The sequence below is a fragment of the Carassius auratus genome, unplaced genomic scaffold (assembly GCF_003368295.1).
Source record: "Carassius auratus strain Wakin unplaced genomic scaffold, ASM336829v1 scaf_tig00009243, whole genome shotgun sequence".
Classification (NCBI taxonomy): Eukaryota; Metazoa; Chordata; class Actinopteri; order Cypriniformes; family Cyprinidae; genus Carassius; species Carassius auratus.
The window spans coordinates 85635-112463 of NW_020524018.1; the positions used below are offsets into that span (position 1 = coordinate 85635).

Sequence of the window (26829 nt, forward strand, 5' to 3'; positions counted from 1 at the left end):
TCAGTTGCATGTATTTATATATTATAGCTTGACCAGACCAGTCTCTCTGCCTTATTTTAATTAGTCAAATATGGTTTCCAAAGGTAAACATACAAGTAGTTTCGACGCCAAAGAACATCTTTCTCCGTTGCAGACTTTCCATTTAAAGTCAGTTTATTCCAAAACAATCTCACTGCAGAGACGCGTCACTCAATATCACTGACAACAGATTTTGTGTAGCTGGTCCTAGTGCATTTTAATATTGAACCGCTTCTAACTGCATCTTCACAAGAATGCAATAATGAGATTATTTAATATAATCTAACACATCATGTAACATGATTAAAATATTTTATTCAAAATATACAGTTGCATGTTTGGCGTGTGTAAATTGGTTCGCATCACTTTGTGACGAGAAAGATCTGCAGTTGTTAACGATAATTAATCCGGACACATACGTCTCTCCAGGTTTTATTTTCAAATAATGTCCTCTCCTCACAAGTTTGGCTTTATGTCAGAGAATACATCTAGTCTCTTAGTTGGATCGCACCATTGAGGAGAGGAGCAGAGTCGTATGTTTGAAGTTCTGATGGTAATTCAGTCAAACGTGTAAGTCTCACAGTGCAGTGCTTGCTGGTCTGATGTCATACTGAGCAGCTAAACTTCTGGAATTCTGTGAAATGGAATCTTCAGTCATCCAGGAAGAAGTAGTTTCCACTCTTCTTTTGTTCCACATCCTTAAAGGAGAAAGCAAATAACAGTTTTTTTTAAATAAACCGGTACAAAGCTACCCTACTACTGGCCACACTTTGATACAACATCAAGACCAATCGAGTCAAAAGCCTATTGAGACAGCATTTCTGTAAGTCAAAGATGTATGAAATTATATTACGAGGCCCAAAATGCAATCTAGCCAGGAAGCTTGAGTTTTGAGATGGCTGCAATCCAAAAACACTGGATTTTCAATGTTGAAGGGATAGTTCACCCAAAAATCAATGTCGAAATTTTTTTGTATGAGTTGCTTCAAAAGATATTTTGAAGATTGCTGGTAATCAAAAAGTTGGTGGATCCCACCTGTTTTCAATTTTGGGTGAACTATCGCTTTAAGCTAACTGAGACTTGTTATAGCACTTGCATATCATTGCTCTTTTGTTGATTTTTATTGCTTCCATTTCTAAGCAGCTTTGGATAAAAGTGTCTGCTAAATGATTAAATGTAAACTGAATCAAGCCGAATAATGACATTACTGGTGTTCGTAAGAAATAATACTGTGTAGCCGCTTTAATACAATCTGTAATGTCAATTCAGCTTAAAAGTGAATTAATTTTGGGTTAAATGCAGAATTTGTGTAGTTAACTAAAACTAAAACCATAAAAAATTAGAAATAATAGATAATAAAAATTTTAAACTTGCTTGATTTCAGCTAGTTGCAAAGGAAAATGTCTAATTTTCATTTAGTTGAATAAAAACTATATGCACATAAAAAAACACAATATGCCAAAAACACAACAAACCACTAAAAACTTGAAATAAAAACACTATATAAAAATAAAACTAGTTCAAAATCTGCATAAAAACATTATTGTAACAATACTAATAAACGATATCCGTAGAAAACGATCTGCCCAGTGTAATTTGTAAAGAGTTATTTAAATGTGAATGTGTACCTTAATGGAATTGAGTTTGTTAATTCTTGGTCTGAAGTTGTTTGGGTCTCTTCTGAACGTGATCTCCAGCTGCGCTAAAAACTTATTCATGCCAGCCAGCAGGTTCTGTGGACTGATGACAAACACATTTCAGCATGAACATTGCGTTATGACTGAATATCTGAAACACTGAACACTTCCATTTACACATTTAAGGGAACTTGTGTATATTCAATACAGACGTTATCAGAGCAAATGAAGTACGTACGCATTGGCGTTAGTGTTTCTGGATGGAATCCCATCGAAGACGATGACTCGGTCCGCCAGATAAGTGGCCATGATGAAGTCGTGCTCCACCACAAACGCTGTCTTCTTGGCGTGAAGGATGAATCTGCATGGCATATAAAGGAAGGAATCTGTGAAATAAGCATTGAGTGCATCGAACCGATGAAACAGCCATGAAAGTGTTGTAGATGCTACCGTTTGATGACCCTGGCAGCCATCAGACGCTGCTCGGAGTCCAGATACGCTGACGGCTCGTCGATCAGATACACGTCCGCAGGCTTTCCTAAACACAGAGCCAGAGCCACACGCTGCAGCTCACCACCAGACAGATTCTGGACCTACAGACACAACCGGTGGGTTTGAATGAGCACGTGAGAGTCAAGCAAACTGTGTCATGTACTTAAGAGATGTAAAAAAAAAAATACATAAAAAAAAAAAAAAAACACAAACTTATTTTTCAAATGAGAAAAAGTTCTAAAATTAGAAGAAAAAAAAGTAAAAAAAAAAAAAAAATCAAATGGAAGAATTACAAAAATGGCAAGAACACGAAATTGCAAAAAAGAAAAGAAAAAGAAAAGAAAAATTATGAAAAAAAAAGAATTGATAATAATATATGGTTTTGAAGTTCTAAAACTAAAAAAAAAATATATATACTAAATAAAAAAAAATTAATAAAATAAAAAAAGAATATTTTGATAAATGCTATAATAGTACTGAGAGCGTTTAAGTTCTAAAATAAAATAATAAAAAGAACTATTAAATTACAAAAACACATAAAATAACTAAATCTGCAAATTAAATTAAAGACTGAAAATATACACATTTCCAAAAAATTTAATTCTCCAACTGTTGTGTAACACTAATCAAAAACAGTCAAAAAATAATAATAGCAATTTCAAATAGAGCTGAAATAAAATATTAAAGACTTAAATTTATTTAAAAATGTTGCCTTGTCAAAACTCCAATTGAAATTGGAAATCCAATAAACTAAAGTGAAATTATATATATATATATATATATATATATATATATATATATATATATATATATATGTATGTATAACACATATACATATACATGTACACTCATACACACAGCAAAACATAAAAAAAAAAATAACTGAGGACGTTTTGCAAATTGAGCACAATTCAATCAATGAGATTCAATTCATTTCCTTGTTTTAATGTAAAGGCTTTTCCTAGATTCATCCTTTAGACTGTTTATTATAGCACACAACTTGAAAGCAAACACATTACATACATGAACATACTTCCTACTTTAAATATTACATTGCAATGTGGTGATAAATGATTAAAAGCTAAACGAGCGACTCATTCCACTCCTGAATAGTAAAGGACACCAGAATAACTCACGTCCTGGTCGATGATGCTTTCGATCTGCATGGGCTTCATTACGTCCGTGACGAACTGAGGGTGTGTGTACGCGTCTCTGATCTTCTCGTGCAGCAGGGCTCGAACACTGCCCTGGAAACACACACCGAACATCACCACTCCTGCACACTGATGATTATCATGCAGCGACAGAGCTCAGACTCACTTTGAACTTGGGGCTGATCTTCTGTGGCTTGTAGCTCACGTTCAGGATGGGCACCTCACCTGAGAAACACACACAGAAGAGCACAATCAACTAACCTGTCTAATGCTTTCCTTGTGAGATACATGTCCCAAACTGTATTTTGACTTCTCAGAAGAGAAACAAATCATAACTATTAGTAATTATTATTCTTTGCTTTAATAGCAGATTAAAGAAAGAAAATTAATGCAATGTCTATTGTCATTATGTAAATCATATCAGAGTTATTAAAATTTAAAATATACAAACATTTAAAACAAGGCTAAAATGCTAAAATTAATTTTTTCTTAAAAATATTTGTTTAGGACGCTTTCCTCAATCCTACATTTATTTATACAAGTTGTTTTATAATTGACTTAAGACTTATACATGACAAAAGCACATAAAATTACTAAAACTTAAAAGACATTAAAAACTGAAAATATACACATTTCCAAAGTATTTAAATTCCAACGGTTTTAAAAGGTGTAACACTAATGGAAAACAGTTATAATAATAATAACATTACATTTCAAATAGAGCTGAAATAAAATATTAAAGATTTATCTCCATTTATTTTAATTTATTTTAAATAAATACATTTATTTTAAAATGTTGCCTTGTCAACTAACTGTAAGATTTAACTGAAATTCCAAAATTATTATTACTGAAATAAATTAAAGTGAAATATATGTATATATATATAAACACACACACACACACACACACACACACTCATACACTTAGTTATTAAAATTTGAAACATTAAAATATTTAAAGCAAGACAAAAAAGCAAAAATCTATCTTCAAGACATATTTTTTGTACATTTTCTACAGCGCTTCCTTGGAAATAAAAAGTTATTTTATTTCTATTTATCTTTTATTTCAGTTATAGAATTGATTTTTAAATGTGTATTTTACCTACAATAAGACTTAGACAAAGAAATATTGGTAACACTTTAGTACAGGGCCAATTCTCTTATTAGCATGTCTATTATTAACATATTGGCTGTTTATTAGTGTTTATAAAGTACATCTAATGCATTACATCCATAATCCTACCCAATACCCTAAACTTAACAACTACCTTATAAACTATTAATAAGCAGCAAATAAGGAGTTAATTAAGGCAAAAGACATAGTTAGTGGTTAGTTAATAGTGAGAATTGGACCCTAAAATAAAGTGTGACCGAAATATCTTTCTAATACCATGCCGACAAATTTGGCTATTTTCATTGCGAATATCATAATTGAGTTATTAATATTTTAAACAGAAACCACAATAAAAATTCAAATTTTAAAATTCGAGAACACTTTTTTTTTAATTTTTGAACTTAATTGGTATCAGTCTGATTGAAAATGTATTCAGGGATACAAAAATAACAATTTAAACAATTTTCTCATTAGATCTAGAATTTCAATCATTTGTATATTCTTTGATTAAATTGATCGACTGGAGTGGTGTGTTGATTTCTACCTCCTCCGTCTGGTTTGAGGCCTCCTGCAAGCATCCTGATGAACGTGGTTTTCCCAGTTCCTGAAAGAGCAGAGCTGGTTTAGAGGAGGATAAATCAATCAGGTTCAGCAGCGTTTCTTAAACACAGAGCCGTGTCTCACCGTTCTCTCCCAGCATGACCATGATCTCCGAGTCGGTGAACTCTCCTTCTGTGATGCCCAGCGTGAACTCGCCCATGCTCTTCTTCATGTTGGGGTACTGATAGCGGCACATCTTCTTCACTTCCTCCTCGGCGGCCGTCTCCGCCACTTTAAACACCAGAGACGTCTCCCTGAAGCGCAGGTTCTCCGTCGGCACGTAGCCGTCCAGGAAAATATTGATTCCTGAATGAAAGAAGAGATTGTTGTTGTAAAAACATGACATTTCTGAGCTGGTTCGAGTGAGGGTCAACAGCTGACAATAGAGCGCCATGATTGGTTGAACTCTTCATCTTTTTCTGTTGCTGGTTTGAATACTGCACGTGGACAGAGTGACAAATCAAACCAGCGCAGTCTGAGGTCGAAATGTGTAGCCTGCTACCCGAAATACAAACAGGTTAGCAGGTCTGAAGTCCTACTGATTTAGAAACAGAGCATCACATGCAGGTTTTGGAGAGGGTCGCACCTTCCCGGACGCTGAAGGGCATGGTCACCACACCGTACGCGCTGGGAACGCCGTACAGACAGCAGATGAAGTCTGACAGGTAATCCAACACACTCAAGTCGTGCTCCACCACTATGATGTACCTGCACAGAGGAACACGAGCTGTCACGAGGAGTAACCAGCGGCTCTACGAGAGCATCGGAGGAGCTTCAGACCTGTCTGGAGAGATGAGGGAGCGGATGGTGATGGCAGCTCTCAGCCTCTGTTTCACATCCAGGTAACTGGACGGCTCGTCGAACATGAAGCTAGAGAGAACAGACACAGCTATCAAACAGTGCTCATTCACTCAATGAAAGCTAAAGACTTGATGGAAAACTTGCAATTGAAAATAGAAATGCTGCATTGGCGACTGACTGACAGAAGGTTAAAAGGTAAATAAATATTTGTGAAAACCAAAAAAAAAAAAAAAGAAAGAACATGACATTTTAAATGGAATTTATACAAGTAAAAGACCAAAATATTATGAAATATTATAATAATGTAAAAGATCAAAATATTATGATAGTATTTAAATACTACTAATAAAATTAATAAAACTGGCATAAAAAAGCACATGACAAAAGCTCATTAAATGATTAAAATTAGTCAAATGAAAATGGAAAATATATATTAAAAAATGTTATATTATATTATAATAGTGTACAAATAACTATAAAATAACACTGCAGGATGTTAGATAATTACACTGAAATAAATTGAGTTTAAGCTTAAGTTAATTAAAGCTTAAGTAAATTAAGAAATTAGTCAAATTGAAAATGAAAAAAAAGGATGCTAAATATAAATGTGAAAATATGAAAATACAACCTAAAAATATTAATACTACAACAGTATGGAAATAACACTGAAACAACAATTTATCATTACAATGAATTAAAATAAGTTTAAATAGTAAAATAATTAAAACTGAAATAAAGAATTAAAGCTAAATATATTAAAAAAATAAAAAATTACAAAAAAGCATGCAATTACTGAAAATAAAATTAATTTGATAATTGCAAAAAAAAAAAAATACAAGCTCAAAATATCAACATTAAATAAACAATACTAAAATAACACTAATGAAATAAAATGAATTTAAACTGACGCACTAAAACTGAAAAAGCACATTAAATTATTAAAATTAATCAAATGAAAATGAAAAATATATATATAAAAATGTAAAGCTAAAAAAACTAGTATTATAATAGTATACCAATAATTCTAAACTAACACTGCAGGACGTCAGATAATTACGATGGAATAAACTGAGATTAAGCTTGAGTACTGAAATAAGTCAAATGAATTTTTTTTTAATTAATGCTAAATAATAAAAAAACAAACAAAAAATAACTGATAAATAAATAAGACTGAATGCTTCAGGGCTCCATCACTGCACAAACACAGAAAGACTCACATATCAGCTCTCTGAATGCAGACGACTGCGCAGGCGAATCTCTGCAGCTCTCCTCCCGACAGATCCTCAACATTACGCTCACGCAAGTGCAACAGATCTGACCAATCACAGCACAAGAACCATCAGACACAAGACACAATAAAACCACAAACAGAAGTGCATGTGTACTTACCCAGCTGTTCACACACCAGTTCTTCTGTCTTGGTGTCGTCCTTCCTGCTCAGGATGGAGCCTACTGACCCCTGCAGGACAAACAGAGAATTACAAACACAACCAATCAAATCAAATATGAATTCAAATCAGCAGATATTCATACCAACCTTAACGGTTTTGGGGATCTGATCGACATACTGCGGCTTAACGATGGCCTTCAGGTCGTCCTCCAGGATCTTGGTGAAGTAGTTCTGCAGCTCGGAGCCACGGAAATATGCGAGGATCTCCTGCCAGTCCGGAGGAGCCTGGGAAAACACGCATTAGTTTATGTATTCACTGTTTAACGGCATCGCAGCATCAAGGCTATTATCTCAGAGTGATGCGATCTGAAGTGTGTGTTTGTGCGGGTGAGAGAAACTCACATCGAATCTCCCCAGGTTTGGTTTCTGTTTTCCCGCCAGGATTTTGAGGGCCGTGGATTTCCCGATGCCGTTAGTACCCACGAGCCCCAGCACTTCACCTGGACGAGGGATGGGCAACCTGACCCACACATACACACACACACACACACTCAGATCAACTCCACAACACACTGAAGCAAGACTAAAGTGCTGAAGACTCAGTTTATACCTGTGGAGCTTGAAGGAGTTGGCACAGTATCTGTGTGTGGTTTCCTTCTCCAGGTTGCTTGGCAGGTTCACGATCGACAGAGCTCCAAATGGGCATTTCTTAATGAAACAGAATAATTAAATCTATGATAAACTAGGAAAATGTCAGTTTAGAGACAGTCAGTTTTTGTTGAATACATACATGAATCTGAACAGACAGGATCAGGACGAATTACCTTGATGCAGATTCCACATCCGATGCAGAGAGACTCTGAGATCCAGACGATTTTACTCTGAGGCGTGACCTCGATGCACAGCTTACCTGCGACAAAAAACACACGAATGATACCCAAACCCTGCACCGACACCGGGCGAATGCAGCGGGCGATCCTTACCCATGCGCACCACCGGACAGCTCTTCTTGCACTCCTGACGACATTTCTTGGGCTTGCACTTGTCGTGGTTCACGATAGCGATTCTGGTGTTCTTGTCGGCCATTTGGCTGGTTTGATGACGCAGATCTACAGGAACAGAGGTCTAGACCTCACTAGAATAAGAGAGATTTAAAATTAGGGGCCATTCACATATAAGCAAGTGTATCATTGCGGTCCAGGGATTTCCTGATGTTTATTTCATGTCAAGCCCTCATTATTTTGAGGAACGATGCATGGGACACACATGCATTCAATAACTGGTAAGCATGATACTGTTTATACATGAATGTTTATTAACTGGTGTATCAGTTATGCTAGCCGTTCCTAAATGCATGACTTTTTTGATCAATATTAGGGCCTCATTACCTTGACCCTACTTCCTGTAGAGCCGAGCCCCTGGCATCGACCAGCAGCATCAGCAAACATCCAGTCTACACCTGTCAGAGTCACGCCGGTCTCTAGATGTCCCTCAGAGGGAAAGAGGAAGAGAAGGACAGAGCCAGACCTCTCTGAACTCCAGAAGAGCTTTCTAAGTGAACCTCAAGACTATGAGGAACTAGTAACGAAGCAAAATGCTGCTGTAATGTTAATTAATCACTGACTCTCCACAAGATTTGTTCACTGTTGAAGCACCGCTGTATGTTACTTGGAGTTGCACTTTAAAATTCGTTGGAACTAAAGTATTATTTTATTGTAAAATAGAACAAACATGACAATATTCTGAAGTTATGTAAAAATGAATGGCACATCTGCCATCGTTTGGATGTTCAGGGAAATTTGCATGCTTGCTTGTATCTCAATAAACATGCAAACAATAACACGCATTGAGTCTAAGAGAGTCTCAGTCCGTATCAATATTTGCTCTTCATGCTGTTAAGTGTAGATCTACGTTAACGATGCATTGAACAGTAGCAGGATTTACATCATATGCACGCTGCTTGTGTGGATGCAGGCAGTTTTGACCACAAAAGATGAGGTGAGCGGATTGGATATCATGTATCTGACTGTTTATTCACTCCCATTTAACAGTTTTTACATTAGAAGCGGTATTTTGCTGTTGTCAGGAATACATGTTCGGTTTTAATGCACATGTAAGTTGAAGTAGAATTAAATGAATGCCAAAACTCAGAATTCAGTTCGCAGTACCCCAGTTTGAGAACCACTGGTCTAGCTCATACCTTTAGCCTAATTATTATTCTGATATATAAATACAACTTTTTAATTAACAACTACAATGTTGATTAACACATTTGAATGTTTCTAAAACAACTGAACTGATCAATGATTTAAAATACAAAAATAAGGCAATGAGGCAAGTTGTATTAAAATGCAAAGATTTCGTTTATTAAGCAGTATGTTACAGATTCGTTTACCTTAGATAATTCGTTTTCTTAAAATATAATGAATCAGGTCCGTGTCCACTCTGAAATAAACTTTAAAACCTCATGTTGTCCAGACAGAGCTCCTGTATCGGCTGGTTTTTGTGTTTTTGAAGAATGGAGTGCACCCAAACACTGCAGCATTTTTTTTTACTTTTCTTCGTAGATAAATCTTGTCGCAGAGTAACAGCAAGGGTTTTAAAAGCCACGTTTTAGGCACGACATGTGAACGTCCTCTAAGACAAATGCATTGCATCCTCAAATCTAGCAAATGTACAAACCGCAATATGCATATCACAACTGCTTGCATTAGCTGAATAATGTTTATAGATTTAACAGATTAGTAATAGTTTTAATCAATTGGATCATTTGGATTTTAATACATGTAGATTTAAGTCATGCTGTCCAAGATTCACTGCCAAAAAAACAAGAAATGTATGAACGTTATATCATTATGTTTTAATTACATTTATACATAATTAAACACATTTAAAGCATTATTGTATTGCATTAACAAACTGCACATTTCTTTAATATCATGCAGTCTTACTAATCATGAAAAAAAAGATCAATGATACAATTCCCACAAGTTAATAATCAGACTTGCACGATATAATGAAATTATCTACGTATGGCAAAATGTACAAATTATAATATAGTGCAAAAAAAAGAAAGAAAACATTTTCAGCGTTTAAATATAATTATACACACTTGAAGCATTATTGTATCACATTTTGCATTATTATATGACAAATCACTGCATGCCTTCATCTTCAGTATAATACAGTGCTCCTAATAATGCAATACAGAGCAAAACAGTCTCAAAAAGGGTGGACTTTTTCCACTTGAGCCTGTAAGAAACCACCTAGCAACTATTCTGGACAACCTAGCAACTTCCATTAAAATCAGCTTATCACTCGTTTACAGACATGGACTCATTCAAACGACCAGATATAATGGAAACAGCTGTTATCTGAACAGAGTTTTTAACTGTCTTAAGCACTCAAGAAACAGTGATAGTCCACAGACCTTTAAATGAGATTCGAACCTGCAACCTTTCAGTCGCCAGACCACTTTAATAATCAATAAACCACAGATTTCTGAAACAATTGGATCAGACCACTCCCTAACAGACCATTGTTTTAACACTGTGAAAATAATAGCAACAGTTTAATAATTCCAGATTGAAAGATTTAATCATATCGAACACGTGAAACCAGTGCGCGCGCGCGCAAGTCGTGACTCAAACGCGCGCGCCTGAGGGAATAACGATGACGCAAGAATTTACATCAGAGACCTTCCCACATAAATTTCACTCCAAAACCAAAACATTATTTCAATCGATCTTTCAAACATCTGCTCGGTTATAAAAACACTTTGTTTAAGAATGACGTTCGTTTGATGTTAGTGGAAACCGGGGGCATTTAAAGGGAGACAGAAAAGGCCTCGCGTGCAGGGCGACGACGATGTGCTTAATGTCTGTCAAAATACCTATCAGCGTCTGTTTAATTGTTATAATATACCAATAAAACACCGCTCACCTCCCGCTGATGGTAATAGCGCAGTATAACGCGTTAATAAGCGGAGAGTGTCTTCTTTCTGTGTGAAGAGACGAGCAGCGCGTGCTGCTCCGGCGCGCACCGCAGAGATGGCGCCAGAACGCGTGACGCAGAAGGGACGCGACGCGATCGAAAACCTGACGACGTATTCAGAGCGCGCCAATGCCGGGCAAATGCAAACAGCATTTGGGTGTCCACGACCATAATTTATCCTTTTTGAGAAAATGATCCTTAGTTTATGTTAGTTGTGGAAACTGAAGGAGGAGACACTGCTGTGTGAGTGTTTTTCAGTGAGTGCCGGTGAGTGGCTGCGACTTTGTTTCGCTTTAAAGATAAAAGGCACGGTTTGCTGCTTGAGCGTTTGTAAAATAAAATTTTCTAGCCCTGTTTACATTTTAACGTGTTAATTATTTGGTCAGATATATTTGTCATGCCAGTATGAAATTATTACACTCTTATTTTAACATTTTATTTTTACAGTAGTTATCTGAAACATTGAAGTTGACGCTTTACTTGCAATTAATATGCTTTTCATTTGCTTATATATATATATATATATATATATATATATATATATATATATATATATTATGTGTAAAATAACATTTTAAAAATTAATCTCAAAATATGAATACCATAGTTTTAGTGTTTTGTAATCATGCTTTTTTCTAAGTGAAAGTTCCACATTTATGTAAAATGTGTCTGTAAACTGTCTGTGGGTGTTGTTTAATTCCATCCCTTCTGTCTGTCTTCATTTCCACTCCTCAGTAACCATGGCAACGGCCGCTAAGACCCCCCCGGGGACAGATCCCAAGCAGCTGGAGCGCACAGGGACCGTCCGAGAGATCGGATCACAAGCCGTGTGGTCGCTGTCCTCATGCAAGCCAGGTGTGTGTCTTATTAATCTCTGTTTTTGATCATCTGGTTTAATGCACCTTTAGTGTTCCTCTGTTTACGTATTAATTCATTCGTTCGGTTTCTGTGTGAAGGGTTCGGAGTCGACCAGCTGAGGGACGATAATCTGGAGACGTACTGGCAGTCCGACGGCTCTCAGCCACATCTAGTGAACATTCAGTTCAGGTAGAGACACCATGAGCCCCTCTATGAGCCGACTGACCCAATGAACTCATAAACACTGACAAATATTGTTCTATCATAACAAACCATACATCAGTGGAAAGCTTATTTATTCAGCTTATTTATTCATCAATTTCGAAAAATGGTTTGTGGTCCAGGGTCACAGATATTTTTACCTTAATTTAAATTTAAAGTCGTAGAAAAGTTCAAGGAAAAATCACGTAGTTTTATTTTTTGAATATATTTGTAGTATTTATAGAACACTAAAATATTTAACTTAGTTTCTGTGTCTGAATTATAGTTTTTATTCAGTTATAAGTTATTTCTAAAGGCCATGAAAATTCACTGATTAATAGATATATTTTTAAGTACTTTACTAAAGTACTACACAGGTTGTTTATGTGTACCTATGATTGATTATTATTAAACTTGGTTGTTATATCATATTTATAATAATAACCATATAATTAGTATATCGCCAGCACATGATGAACTAAATCTAGGGCTTACCTATTCTATTCTATTGTATAAAAAATCCTTGCTATGTGTTCTGTGCTAGACTAACTGATACTGTTGCTCTATCGTTGGTCTGATTGCTTGTAATGTTCTCCTCATTTGTAAGTCACTTTGTATAAAAGCATCTACTAAATGACTAAATGTATTTGAATTAGACAATGTTTTGTCTCTGTTGTGTTCTGTTAGGAGGAAAACAACGGTTAAAATGCTGTGTATTTATGCTGATTATAAATCGGATGAGAGCTACACTCCCAGCAAGATCTCGGTCAGAGTTGGAAATAACTTCCACAACCTGCAGGAGATTCGGGTAAGAGTCATGACCTATGAACTCAAATACTTGATGCTGATTGGTCGTTTGTGACATTTCATGGTCCATTACTTTTATGTAATGATTTTTTTTAAACATATAAAATATTTTATATCATATTTTAATATCTAGAACCAAAAAAAAATGAATAAAAAAAACTTATTTAATTTTATTAAGATTATAATTGAAATAAGATTATTAAAACAGTAGACATTTAAAAAAAACTAAAACTAATAGAAACCGAAATTGGCAGAATTTTAACAAATAGTTAAAAATGTACTTCTTATTCTGTGTGTGTGTGTATATATATATATATATATATATATATATATATATATATATATATATATATGTATGTGTAATTTTTATTTAAAGTCCTAAAAAAGTGGAAAATTATTATAATCTCAAGAAAAAATCTTGTAGGCTTATTTTTGGAATATATTTATAGTTTTTATAGTACACTAAAATATTTAACTTATTAATATATTAATAAAAATATTTTTTTAAATGTGACCCTGGACCACAAAGCAGTCTTAAGTCACTGGGGTATAGTTGTTGAAATAGCCAAAAGTAAATAAATAAATTGTATGGGTCAAAATTATAAAAAACAAATAAATTGTATGGGTCAAAATTATAAAAAATAAATAAATTGTATGGGTCAAAATTATAAAAAATAAATAAATTGTATGGGTCAAAATTATAAAAAATAAATAAATTGTATGGGTCAAAATGATACATTTTTCTTTCATGCCAAAAATCAGAAAAATGTTCCATGAAGATATTAAGCAAATTTACTAACTTAAATATATCAAAACTTAATTTTTAAATAGTAATATGCATTGCTAAGAATTCATCTGGACAACTTTAAAGATGATTTTCTCAATATTTAGATTTTTTTGCACCCTCAGATTCTAGATTTTCAAATAGTTGCATCTCAGCCAAATATTGTTCTATCATAACAAACCATACATCAATGGAAGAACGTATTTATTCAGCTTTCAGATGATGTATAAATCGAAATTTCAAAGAAATTGACACTTAAGACAAAATGTTGTTGCTAATATTAAATGTCAATTTACTGATTCATTTGTTAAGAAATCATATAATAAGCAGAATATGCATTTCTACAAATTAAATCCTTTCATGGTGACGTGAGCATTGTTTGTGTGTGAGAGCAGCAGCTGGAGATGGTGGAGCCGAGCGGCTGGATTCACATCCCTCTGTTGGATCTGGTGAACAATCCCATCAGGACCTTCATGATCCAGATCGCCGTGTTGGCCAACCACCAGAACGGACGGGACACACACATGCGGCAGATCAAAGTCTACACGCCTGTGGAGGAGAGCTCCATCGGAAAATTCCCACGATGCACCACTGTAGACTTCATGATGTATCGCACCATCAGATGACCCCCGCTTAAATTTTTACCTTCTCGTAAGACTGTTCTAGAATTAAAAGCTTTCAGATGTTCTTAAATGTGTTTTGTAAAGAGAACAGTTCGAAGTTCAGTTTATGTAAATGCAAATCTACAGGAAATAAATGTTGTTTTTGTTTAAATTAAGAAATCATTTGTCTCTTGATGCTTTATTACAGCAGGATGGATCGGTTTAGCTTACTTTATTCAGTTGTGTGTACAAATCGCTTTAATTGCACGCTATTCTACACAGCTTTGCAAAAACATGGACAGATTTTTATCAGGTTGCTACAAAGATCCCTTTTGAGGAATAACAAGTTTGTGAACTTAATGCCATACAGATACAGACATAAATATTCTTATTTAAACATCCAAACATATTCAACCAGGTGAGAATTAGAGATCTGATTTTATTATCATTATTATAATATATTTGGGTTAAAAATGTATGATTTTTTTATGTATAATATGTCAAGACTTGCATTTATTACTTGTAGTTCATTTTTAAGCATTTAAAATTTGGACAATTATTAGCATGTAAATATAAACAAGCACATTTAGATGATCCGTAATGTAAGAACATCCATCCTTTATTATCCTTAGTAATTGAATAAAATGTTTTGGTTCAAAGTATAAGACTTATAATGTTAAGATGTAATGTAGTACTTGTAGTTCACATAAAAAAAAATTAAGCAAATCTATTAGATAAGGAATTGAGATATACTTTTATTATCGTAATTAATAAAATAATATTTTGGGGTAAAATTATAGAATTTATAACAAGACTTAGGGCTAGGTTTTGACAAATTTTTAAAGATTCAATTCTATGATGCTCAATATGGCACTTCTTGCGTCCAGAACATTTTAATATGCATTCAAAAGTTTAATCTGAGACCCTTAGTAGTTTGTAAATATCGACAAGCATAAAAAGACTGTGTTAGGTAAGGAATATAGATCTCCTTTCATTAGGATTAGTTACTGAATACCATTGTTGGGTTCAAAGTCTAGGATTTATAATGTAAGATGTAGTACTTGTAGCTAACAATTTAACATTCAAACATGCATGAAAAAGTGTAGCTTGAGACAATTATTTGCATGTAAATATCGACAAGCATATAAAGACTGTATTAGTTAAGGAATATAGATCTCTTTTATTGGGATTAGTACTTGAATACCATTGCTGGGTTCAAAGTGTAGGAGTTATAATGTAAGATGTAGCTACTTGTAGTTTACATGTAAACAGTCAAACTGTTCAAGCCGGTAAGAAATGGATATCTAATCATACTATCATAATTAATGGAATAACACTTTTGGATTAAAAGTCTAGGATTTATAATGTATGATGTAGTACTTGTAGCTGACATTTTAATATTCAAACATCATGCATGAAAAAGTGTAGTTTGAGACACTTATTCGCATATAAGTATCGACGAGCATGTTTAGATAAGTTATCAGATAGGAAATATTGGACTGCTTTCATTATCATTATTAACATAATGTATAATGACATTACATTTTTGACCAAAAGTGCAGGATTTATAAAGCACTTCTTGCATGAAGTACTTGTAGTTCACATTTAAACATTCAGACGTTTTGTTAGAGAAGCACAAAATTCAGCTTTGTTTAAGATTTGTATCTTCAATCTGTTTGTTTTACACATGCAGTGCCATTTTTTCATTATATACAAATTTACTGCATTTTTATTTTATTTTTTTGATTATTTCATTGCCTTTAAATGTCCGTTTGTTGTTGTTGTTTTTTTAGTTGGGCTTCACTTGTCAAGTCAATCAGACTTTTGAGTAATTGCAAACTTCATGCTCAAACCTGAATACAATATTTATAATATCTACAATATTTCTGTGTGTAAATCTCTGACAGAGACCCCTCCCTATCAGCCAATCACTGTGTGCATAGTTAATAAGCTTGCTGACGTCATCCGTACCAACGAGATCAACCCCGCCCACTCACTCTTAGCTTAAGACTTCACTCTTTTCCTCAGTAAAAGTTTGTCTCAGCAGCTTTGTGAATGGGTTTTTAGAGAAAACTCTTAAAGATAATTTTTTATTACTGCTAGGAGACCTCTTAGTGGTAAGATAAACTGGTTTGTGAATACGGCCCTGATCAGTACACAGTTGTCCACCAGGGGTCGCTGTTTAGTAAGATTAATGTACACTACAGGTTAAAAAAACAACTGGCCTACTTTGATTTCAGCATGCATTCCACTGATTTGAGCTTTTGCAAAATATTCCATGTAAATAAAACACAGGTCAAATCTTACAAAATGTATTGTTTCTTTGTATTAGTGATTTAATTATAAATCTAATCATGCCTGTTATGCAACTATACTGGCATGCCAATATTTTTAAACTATAAAAACAAACTAGAGTCTTTTTGTTGTAGACACCAATAATTTAAACGTGCATTCAAAAATGTTGACATTTGGCTCAAAGGAATAGTTTTTATAATCTAATATAGATGTCACATCTTGCATTTCTTTGTGCTTGTAGTTCTACTTGAACTTCCTACGAATGGTTAGAAAAGGTGCATGTTTGCATGTGTGTCTCTGTGCTGCTGGCTTCCTGTTTAGGCCTCGCTGTGGTTTGCATGATTCAAAGGCGTTGATGACGAAGTGTCAGAGAACAGAAAACTCAGTTTAGGTGGAGCTGGACGGTTACTATCAACCAAAGCAGACCGGACTGAAAGATGCGCACTTACCGTGTACTTCCACACTTATTTGGTGAGCTACTTTACATTATTTTACCAGATGTTGCAAAAGGTTTTTTTATTTTCTGGACTAGATTTTGAGCAAAGCGTGTGTGAACTAATATTAAACAATATTTATCCTGTCTGAAAATTCAAATCTGGAAAAACAAACAAAAAAACAGCATCTATCAAAACTTTAAATCTGTTATATAGAAAAATACAATAACATTTTTGTTTGTTTGTTGTATTTATTGACTTTGTGCATTTTTTTTTTTTTTTAATATCTTCCTATACATACTGTGACTGTCTTTTCCCATAAAATCTCTTTAAAACCAGTTGTTTGCCCTTGATAGCAATGAGATTAAATAAAGAGTAAACGCTGCTCAAGTGTTTCTCTTGTGAGAAAATAAAAATCACATCTCTTCAAAATCCCAACAATGTGCTCATATATTTGCAATCTGGAGGCAGATATGTGAGATATGAATTCAATATGAAAGATTTTTCATCAAATTCTGTTGAATGATAATTGCATTCATTTTATTGCTCTATAATCTTATTCGTCTATCATTTGTGTCTGTTTTTATTTTTCCTCACGGTTGTTGAAATGTCATAAATGCTGAATTTAATACATATATAGGCATACTTTATTTTAAAGTCTAATTCTTATTAATAACTACGACCTTTCCTCAATAAACTCCTAATTAGCTGCTTATTAATGTTTAAAGGGTAGTTGTTAAGTTAAGGTATTGAGTAGGTTTGTATGCTTATGCAAAGTAAGGCATTAAAAGGATCATATGATGTTTTTTTTAAGTGTCATTATTTTGTGTATTTTGGTGTATATGTGTATTTATTTGGTGCTTTTATGTAAAAAAAAATATATATTTAAAAAAATACTGTACATTATTGTAGGTCCTCTATGCCCTGCATAGTGCTTTTGCTTGGCGGCATTATGCAAATATTTCCACATAGTGATGTAGATATGTGGGGGCGTGTTTAAACAAGGAGTTTTTTGGGGCGTGGCAGAATATCTCTTTGGATTTGAGACTTTAGTCTTTGCAACTTTACAGATCTTCTTTATGCACCAAGAGCTTGTAACCTCAGAAAGGAAACATTTTAATCGTCATCATATGACCCCTTTAATGCATACTGTTTCTTTTGTTGTTAATGCTTTGCCCTGTTTTATTACATTTTCAGTTGCTCTTCTCTTCTGTGATTATGGGATGTTCTCCACGCCATCACCATCTCCTTCAGGGATGCCCACTAATGCAGTATTAAACATATCTGACTCTAACACTACTGTGACGACAACTAAATCTATAACAGTTGGGAATGGCTCGAGCACGGTAGAATCTGGCTCAGGGAGAAATCAGCCAAATGATTTCAATGGTACGACTGAGAGCAGTAGAGACAATTCTGTCACTGAATCTCAAAGGGTTAACGGAAGCACGAGCGCAGCGATCTCCTCAACAGCACGTCCAGAGAACACCACACATGACGTGAAGCACCATGCTACTCCAGAGAAAAAAGGTTGGAGGATTTCTAATGATCTGTTCGGTGCTTCTGGGCAATGGAGGCTGTTGTCTCTTTAAAACTTTCGATTGTGGTTCTAGATAGTGGTTTGAAGGGCTCATATTGACATCATCCAATTTTCTATTATATTAGGTTCTTTTATTTATTGAGAATTCAAAAATGACTTGCTTTCGGCTTCCTGACATTAAACTGATGAACACACATTTGTGCGACTGGTCCAAAGTTTAGAAAAATGAAGAGTTTTAAGAAGTCTCTTCTACTCACAGAGGCTTCATTTATTTGATCAAAAATACAGGAAAAACTGTGAAATTGTGAAATATTATAATTATTTAAAATAACTGTTTTCTATATGAATATATTGTAAAGTGTAATTTATTTCTGTGATGCTCCGCTGTATTTCCAGCATCATTACTCCAGTCTTCGGTGTCACATGATCTTCAGAAATCAGAATAATATGATGATTCTGATTATTATCAATGATGAAAACAGTTGTGCTGCACAATATTTTTGAGGAAAAAGTGATGCATTTTTATTCCACTTTTGATCATTTGTGTCTTTTCTTAATAAAAGTATTAATTTCTTCTTAACACTGGAGTAACGATGCTGAAAATTCAGCTTTGATCACAGCAATAAGTCAGAAAAGACTCACATAGAAAACTGTTATTTAAACTGTAATAATATTGTGAGTTTTTATATCATCATGATCAAATAAATGCAGCCTAGCGCAGAAGAAACAGTTCAAAGACATTTTACATTATACTTTTAATCCAGTATGTACTAAAAAAACACTATAAATAATAAAAAGACAGTTTTGTTGCAAAGAAATGGATAATTTTAAATGCATACTGTAGTAGCGCAAACACGAGATGTTTCTGGAAGGTGAGGAAATGGCGATCTGGGTGAAGGGCTTGCGGAGCGGAGATCTGAGCGGTTAAAGTGTGAGTGTGTGCGAGTGTCAGCGTGTGTCTCGCTTTCTGAACACAGACTTACCACAGCAGCCAAATCTCTCTCTCTCTCTCTCTCTCTCTCTCTCTCTTCTGTTTTAATGAATTTGTGTGTAACAGCAGCATGTTTGTAGACTCACACCAAAAAAAATCATTTCTTCATAACTGCATGCTCTCAAAAGCAGATGTTTCTTATCATTGTTGCTGTTTCTCAGTGTATCTATAGTTCATTCTTCTGGGGTGTTTGTTGTAATGTGGTCGTTGCTTTGTTTCAGATTCAACAACGGGTACAGGAGGTGAGCTTGCCTCTGCACAACACAGCATCTGCTTTGACTGTGGAAGATGAGAAAGATGCTGTCTTCCTGCCTTACCAGGCTTCATTTGTTAGATCACAGTAAACACAACAGCGTTTATTTGAAGTAGAAATCTTTTGTGACGGTACAAATGTTCTGACTGTCACTTAAGATCAATTTAAAGCATCCATGCTAAATAAAACTATTAATTTCTTAAGAATAAAATTATTATCACAAACTTTTGAATGCATCACAGCTGTTTTAACATATTAAGCTGTTGTAATGTGATCGTTGCTCTGTTACAGGAATGAAAGCAGAAGGTGAGCTTTACTCTCTACACAACACAGCATCTGCTTTATTTGTGGAAGATGAGAAACATCTTTTCTTCCTTCCTTACCAGGCTTCATTTATTTGATCAAAAATCAGTGGTGGACAGTAACAGAGTGGCTTTTATACATTTTACTAGAGTAGCCTAGTTTTATTTTGAATAACTTTTACTACATTCCAAAGCATAAGATCGTACTTTTAACCCTACATTTCCTAAAACATATTGTGTTAGGAAAGTGTCCGATTAAAGAGCAGGTCATATGAGTTTTTGAAAAAATATCTCTTTTGCAGTTACATAGCTATCCCTAAATAAAAACAATCTGCAAAGTTCTCAATCAAAAAAGTGCATGATTAATAAAGATACTGTCACTCAAAAGAGAGAGTCGACTCAATGAGTCATTCTATTTTCGAATCTTTTGCCCGTTACCGGGATACGTCACTGGGTAACACATTTGCATAATCCCGCCTGTCTATGAAATACGAACAGAGTCTGACCCGCCCACAAACACTTTACACTATTAGTGTGTTTACATCATGCTCAGATAAAGATACCACAGAAATAAAATTCAATCCTTTTGTTGTATGCATGTCATTTAAGAAGTACTGGTTCTCTAATCTTGGCTTTTATCTTCATTGGTTTCTAATCTTGTTAATATGGACTAACAAACTCTCCTAACCACAACCTGTAAAGTTAAGTAGTAGGCTGCGATTTATACGTTATGTGTATATTTGCAATTAGGTTTTTGTGCTAATATGTGAACGCTGTGAACCCACAATTTCCCAAGAATGTGTCGATTATTGTAGACTGATGTTGTTTTAATTCCAGCTGACCAATCAGAGCAGAGTATGCTTATGGAAGGGAGGGGTTTGTTTGTATCGTTCATCAGCTGAAAAAAAATCGTTCTGAAATTATTCCAACAATACCGTTTCTCTATGCCTTTATTGTTATAGTTGTGGTGTGGACTCTGCTATTCTTTAATATTGAGAACGATTTTTAGAACTATAGCTTTATCGTTATCTTTATAGTTATTGTGCTTGGTGTGAACGGGCCTTTACTCGACTACTCGTGGTTCATGCTATTGTAAATGAAAACATATTAAATAGTTTTTTTTTTTTTTATCAATAAACGCTTATTAATGTATAGCCTTATGCAACAATTACATGTGTAAATTTTAAAAACTTTATAATTATGATATTACATATTAAAATTTTCATGTAACAGCCAGTATTTGTATCTGTAACAATCACAACATTTATTAGGATACAATGTTGTACAGTTACTTGATAAGACCGTTATTACTTTTTTATATTTTTTTCTGTAGTTATCACTGAACAAGTGTGTCGTGTTAAACTAAAATAATTATTAATTTCTAAAATAATATTTATCATGCAAGTAGAGAGATGTCATGACAAGCGTTAAGTGATCATCTGAACACGACTGAATCAATTCAATGCACACATTTTCATAACGCAGAACTCTTTAAACGAGTCTATAATGTTTAGTGAACATCACTAAACAGCAAAATTAAACATGCAATGTAGGCCAAGTAGACATCCGTATCTAAGCTGATTAGCCTACTCTTGAGAGAGAACTGGTTTGGTTTTTGAGAGACTGAGACACGCAGCGCGACTGTTTGATTGGTGAGCGCTTTGCTTATTCCATTCATTTGTTTCATATCGTAGCTTAAGATTTAAATAATTGCCTGAACTCTCGAATTGATTCAAATGATTTGGGATCCCCAAACTGACTCAAATGATTCGCAAACCCGCTCCAAACTCCAGACCTGACTCAAATGATTCGCGATCCCCAAACTTACTCAAATGATTCGCGATCCTGCTACGATCTCCAAACTGACTGAAATGATTCGCGATTCCGCTCCGACTCAAATGATTCGCTAACCCGCTCCGAACTCCCGAACTGACTCAAATGATTCGCGATCCCCAAACTGACTCAAATGATCCGCGAAGCCGCTTCGAACTCTCGAACTGATTCAAATGATTCGTGGTCCCCAAACTGGGGGGAAAATATCAATATTTCCATTCCGAAATGCTTTCCACGTCGAAACATCCACGAACATAACCAGCTGAGCAGATCCAATCACACTGTCTCACTATTTGATTGCTCTAGTCTTTAAACACTCATCAACATCATCCACCAATCAGAACACAGGAGAACTATTTGACCACAGCTGCTGTGCTTCAAAAGCAGCTCAACACTGGTTTTCTCTGAGGTGGTCGGATCACATCAGATTGTGGTTAATCTTGCAGATCATGACTTCTATCTACTCTTTCTCTCCCTGCAGTTTGGTAATATAAAGATTCCTCCTTTGAACTCCCACCTCTTCTGTAGGTTTTATTGTTCTGGGTCTGAATTTGGGCTCCTGGGGTCTCAAAAAAGAAACATTTTCAATCTCCAAGGTGAACGTTATGACAACACACTTTTAGTAAAAAGGGTTCCTTTGGGTTCTATAGGGTTGTTTACTCAACTCCAAAGAACCTTTTGTGCTAAAAAGGTTCTATAATGACAAGAAAGGCTATTATTTCTTTAGGCCATTATTCATTCATATATTACATTATTCTGCAACATTTTGTATTTGTAATTCAATTATTGTTTGTAGTAACTTCATTATCACATTTTAATCATGCTGATATTTGGAGAAAAACTGAAATGGCACTCTTTGTGTGATATTGATTAACTACATAAAATGATATAAATATATACATTTTCTAACCCCCATATCTTGAATTTTGTGATCATTCATAAATGCATTTGAATACACCGAATAATTCAGTGAAAGAACGCACTCAAAATGCACACGCGCACTAGTATGACTTCATCATGTAACTTCACATTAGCCTAGATGCGTGCACTTTTTAGGCACGATTTGTTTAGTTTTTGAATATACTATATGCTCTTTAATGAATGAACCGATTCTTTTCAATGAACCGTTTAAATCGGTTCGCTAATCGCACCATACGATTCATTGCAGCGGTTCTCGAGTCGACAACTAACTGATTCGAATGAACCGTTTAGTGCGAGTCTCCAGTGAACTGAATATTTGAGAGTGTGTGAGCGCGCGCGGGACTGAATCTGCTAAAAGTTACAAATGTTGAATTTTAGGATTAATTATTGTAACTCAAAATCATATAGGTCAAAACTGTCATTAGTTTTAGTCCAAAAAGTCCAAAAGTAACCTATATGAAATTGCTAAATAAATATATCTATCAGCACCTTTTATTTAAGTACATAAAAAATACTGGAGTAATATTTTATTATAGCCTGCGTATCTGTACTTTTACTCAAGTACTTGATTTGTGTACTTCGTCCACCACTGTCAAAAATACATTAAAAACAACAGCATTTATTTGAAATGCAATAGTTTCTGTAACATTATAAATGTCTGTCAGTTTTGTTCAATGTAATGCATTCTTGATTATATAATAATAAATGATAATATAGTTATTATGCAAAACTTGGTATTGTATCACTACAACAAAACATTAATCAGTTTTAACATATTAAGTTGCTGTCATTTCTCTGTTTCAGATTCAACAGTAACAGGAGGTGAGCTTGACTCTGCACAACACAGGCTTCATTTATTTGATTAAAAATACATTAAAAACAACAGCGTTTATTTGAAAGGAAATAGTTTCCGTAACATTATACATTTCTTCACTGTCACCTGTGATCGAATGATGACTTCAATGACTGTCACTTGATCAGACTATTCATTAATTAACCCATTAAACCATTTAATTATAAACTGAGAACCACTACAACAGATCTCTGTGTGTTTTTGACAGGTGTCATCATTTTGGTCCTCTTCTTGCTCATGATTGGTTTCCTGCTTGGCCTTTTGTATTATTTGAGAAAGAAAACAAGGGTAAGATTTGATACGTTGTTTAAATTTGTACAATTATGATCTGTGACAAACCCTAGTGTACGCTGTCTTCTGACTAGAATCACCTTCTTACCATAAGTAGGGAAATTGAGTACATTTCCTTCATTTAAATTAATTTTATTGATATTGAATCAATTAAATCACACATCAAAGAGTGCCACGGTGTCATTTACTGGCATTTTGAATTCTTACCATTTTCGAATTTATCCTGTATTGCATTTTATTAAATAAAAAATGTATGAATAAAATTGAACAAAAATAGTTTATTTTAATATTGTTTACTATTTTTTTATAATTGATTCACTAAACGACTTCATTTAAATAGGGTCACACTATAATTTAGAAAATTATTTTGATGTTTTGAAATTCTAATTTTTTTAATTTTTATTAATAAATGAATTTAAATTTAACTAATAGAAAATGTAACAAATTTTAATTTATCTTTTTTTTTCATTTATTTACCCACCTACATTTCACGAGCTTTAAATACTCTTTAGGTAATATGAATTATTATTATTATTATTATTATTGAATTGCTTAAATCACTAACATCAAAGAGGATAACACTGCCATTTAATCTATAAATAAAAACAATATTACAAAAATAGTATATTTCTATTGATTCACTAACCCACTTCAATTAAATAGGCTCACACTATAATTTCTTGTTTTGAAATTCTATTTTTATCAAATAAAAATGTTAATAAATCAATTATAATTTAACTGAAAATGTAACTAATTTTAATTTATCAAATTATTTTTTTCATTTATTTATCCACCTACTTTTCTCATGCTTTAAATACTCTTTAGTCATTTCTTGCAGTTTTCGTGCAATTTGTATTTTTTTTTACTGTATCCTGTATCGCACTATATAAAATAAAACATTTAATTAAATTATGAAATGAAACAACATTTAACATACTTGCATGTATATTTCTTTGGGGGGGCTTTTGCATACTCTCTCTCTCTCTCTCTCTCTCTCTCTCTCTCTCTCTCACACACACACACACACACACTCACACACTTAGTCTAATGTGATCTACTGTATTCTAATTGCATCATTCCTGCATTGTGATTGTAGAGTTACTCATTTGATCTGACTCGTGTGGACGTAGCTGCCAATGATTACGTTGACACCCCGCTCAGAAACGACCAACAAGGCATAAGCTATGAACAAACTAACAAAGGCAAGTGTGAATGTGAATGTCTGATCAGAAACCTGTAAATCTACCTGTAGGTTTTGATAAATCTCTCGCTATGTCTTCCTGCTCAGATCTGTCTGTGTGTGCGGACTACGTACAAGAGGACAAGTCAGAGGAGAAGACTGATCCCAAAGCAAATGGGTCTTGTGGAGAGAAAACTGAAGAAGCATCCACTAATGACAACGGTAAAGCTTTTTCCAAACAGTAGCATTTTTACATTATTTACTGCATCTGTCATTATAAGCAAGCTCTCAAATAGCTTTATAATTAAAAGCCTTCTCTTGATGGTTGCTGTCTGTAATATCTTCACTGAGAGGGAAATGAATGAGATGTAAAAGCTCACTATATTGTGTTCAGTATTGGTGATGATCTTCCCGTCTGTTATCTTAAAGATTATCAGAATGTTCCAGAAGAGAACAGTTTCTCTTCAAACTCGAGCTTGTCTCCACCAATGAAGGACGAGGATTTTAACCTGTGCCTGAATCTGCTCGGAGGCGAATCTGATTTAAACGATTTGACCGAAGCTGAAGCCACCGATACGACGCAAAACGAAAACAACAATAATGTCAGCAATGCCGGTCAGTAGAACCAAAAGAAAGTAATTGTAGAATGATTTTTGGTCTATGCATGTGTGATGTTGTGAGTTTACAGTGTCACTTTGTGTTTATGTGTGTATTACAGGGCAGGGAGCAGCAGAAGATATCTTCACTGAAATCAGTCTAGATGAGCCAAACTAACATGCATAGTGTGTGTTTCCAATGCAGCAGTCAAGATCTCCGGTGTCCGGTATCTAGATTCAAACTAAATCTGTTCAAGATGCCTTGATCCGGACTCTATGAGTGCAAAAGCATCCTTCAAGTTCTGTTCATCTACTGTTAAAGGAGACTGTATACTGTACATAAAAAAATAACATTGAATCATTGGTTGAAGTTTATGTAAAAAATCTAATGCTTTATAAAATAATTTGTGGCTATATTAAAGTTAATAAAAAAGACCGCTGTTATCCTCAACCATCCCCTATATTGGTCAATAAACAGTAATCCCATAACCAGTGTTTTTGGGTCATGCATTGCAAGTATAGCAAGCTATTAATATGATTACTTTTTCAAGTAACTGCCAAAGTAATGCATTACATTTAAGTTACAAAAAAAAAAAAAAAAAAGTATATGAGTTAGTTTTTCAAATAAGTAGTGGCAGTTACTTTATATTGCCATTCACTGACTGACAGCTCTCCCCATGTTGAGAGAAATCAGAAGTGTTAAGGCATTGTGTGAACATGATTTACTGTAGATCTAGACTGAATGAACATACATTTACTCATCTCACCTGCACAAAAACAGATTCAGTATTCCTCAAAATGAACAAAAACAGAGAAAAGCAGAATATTACACAACTCTGCAATGATTAAATGTCAACACAAATATCCTTTATGTATTTAATAATACATG

At 34.2% G+C, this 26829-nt stretch overlaps 3 protein-coding genes across 4 annotated transcripts; 2 read left to right on the forward strand and 1 right to left on the reverse strand.

Moving 5' to 3' along the window:
• Positions 1-135: 135 nt before the first annotated feature.
• Positions 136-11282, reverse strand: LOC113072513 (ATP-binding cassette sub-family E member 1). Of its 2 annotated transcripts, none has more exons than XM_026245503.1 (18): positions 11149-11282; positions 8190-8341; positions 8031-8116; positions 7817-7914; positions 7609-7726; positions 7354-7491; positions 7206-7275; positions 7034-7130; positions 5796-5885; positions 5602-5723; positions 5100-5321; positions 4960-5019; positions 3468-3526; positions 3284-3394; positions 2106-2248; positions 1894-2016; positions 1647-1758; positions 136-716 (listed from the first exon to the last, which is right to left on the reverse strand). In XM_026245503.1, exons 2-18 carry the CDS (start codon positions 8290-8292, stop codon positions 669-671), a joined length of 1800 nt encoding a protein of 599 aa, XP_026101288.1. In that variant the 5' UTR covers positions 8293-8341; positions 11149-11282; the 3' UTR covers positions 136-668. The 2 variants fall into 2 exon arrangements, with proteins under 2 accessions (XP_026101288.1, XP_026101289.1); XM_026245504.1 differs by lacking the exon at positions 11149-11282 and adding an exon at positions 8595-10027.
• Positions 11283-11312: 30 nt separating this feature from the next.
• Positions 11313-14631, forward strand: LOC113072514 (anaphase-promoting complex subunit 10-like). The gene is made up of 5 exons (XM_026245505.1): positions 11313-11466; positions 11935-12054; positions 12156-12246; positions 12946-13066; positions 14245-14631. The coding sequence occupies exons 2-5, from the start codon at positions 11940-11942 to the stop codon at positions 14473-14475; spliced, it is 558 nt and encodes a 185-aa protein (XP_026101290.1). The 5' UTR covers positions 11313-11466; positions 11935-11939; the 3' UTR covers positions 14476-14631.
• A 2498-nt stretch (positions 14632-17129) lies between these two features.
• LOC113072515 (uncharacterized) lies at positions 17130-26429 on the forward strand. Its single transcript, XM_026245506.1, has 10 exons — positions 17130-17217; positions 18378-18710; positions 19933-19953; positions 20256-20270; positions 23825-23842; positions 24082-24161; positions 25261-25366; positions 25453-25566; positions 25774-25959; positions 26063-26429. Exons 1-10 carry the CDS (start codon positions 17184-17186, stop codon positions 26116-26118), a joined length of 963 nt encoding a protein of 320 aa, XP_026101291.1. The 5' UTR covers positions 17130-17183; the 3' UTR covers positions 26119-26429.
• Positions 26430-26829: the final 400 nt, after the last annotated feature.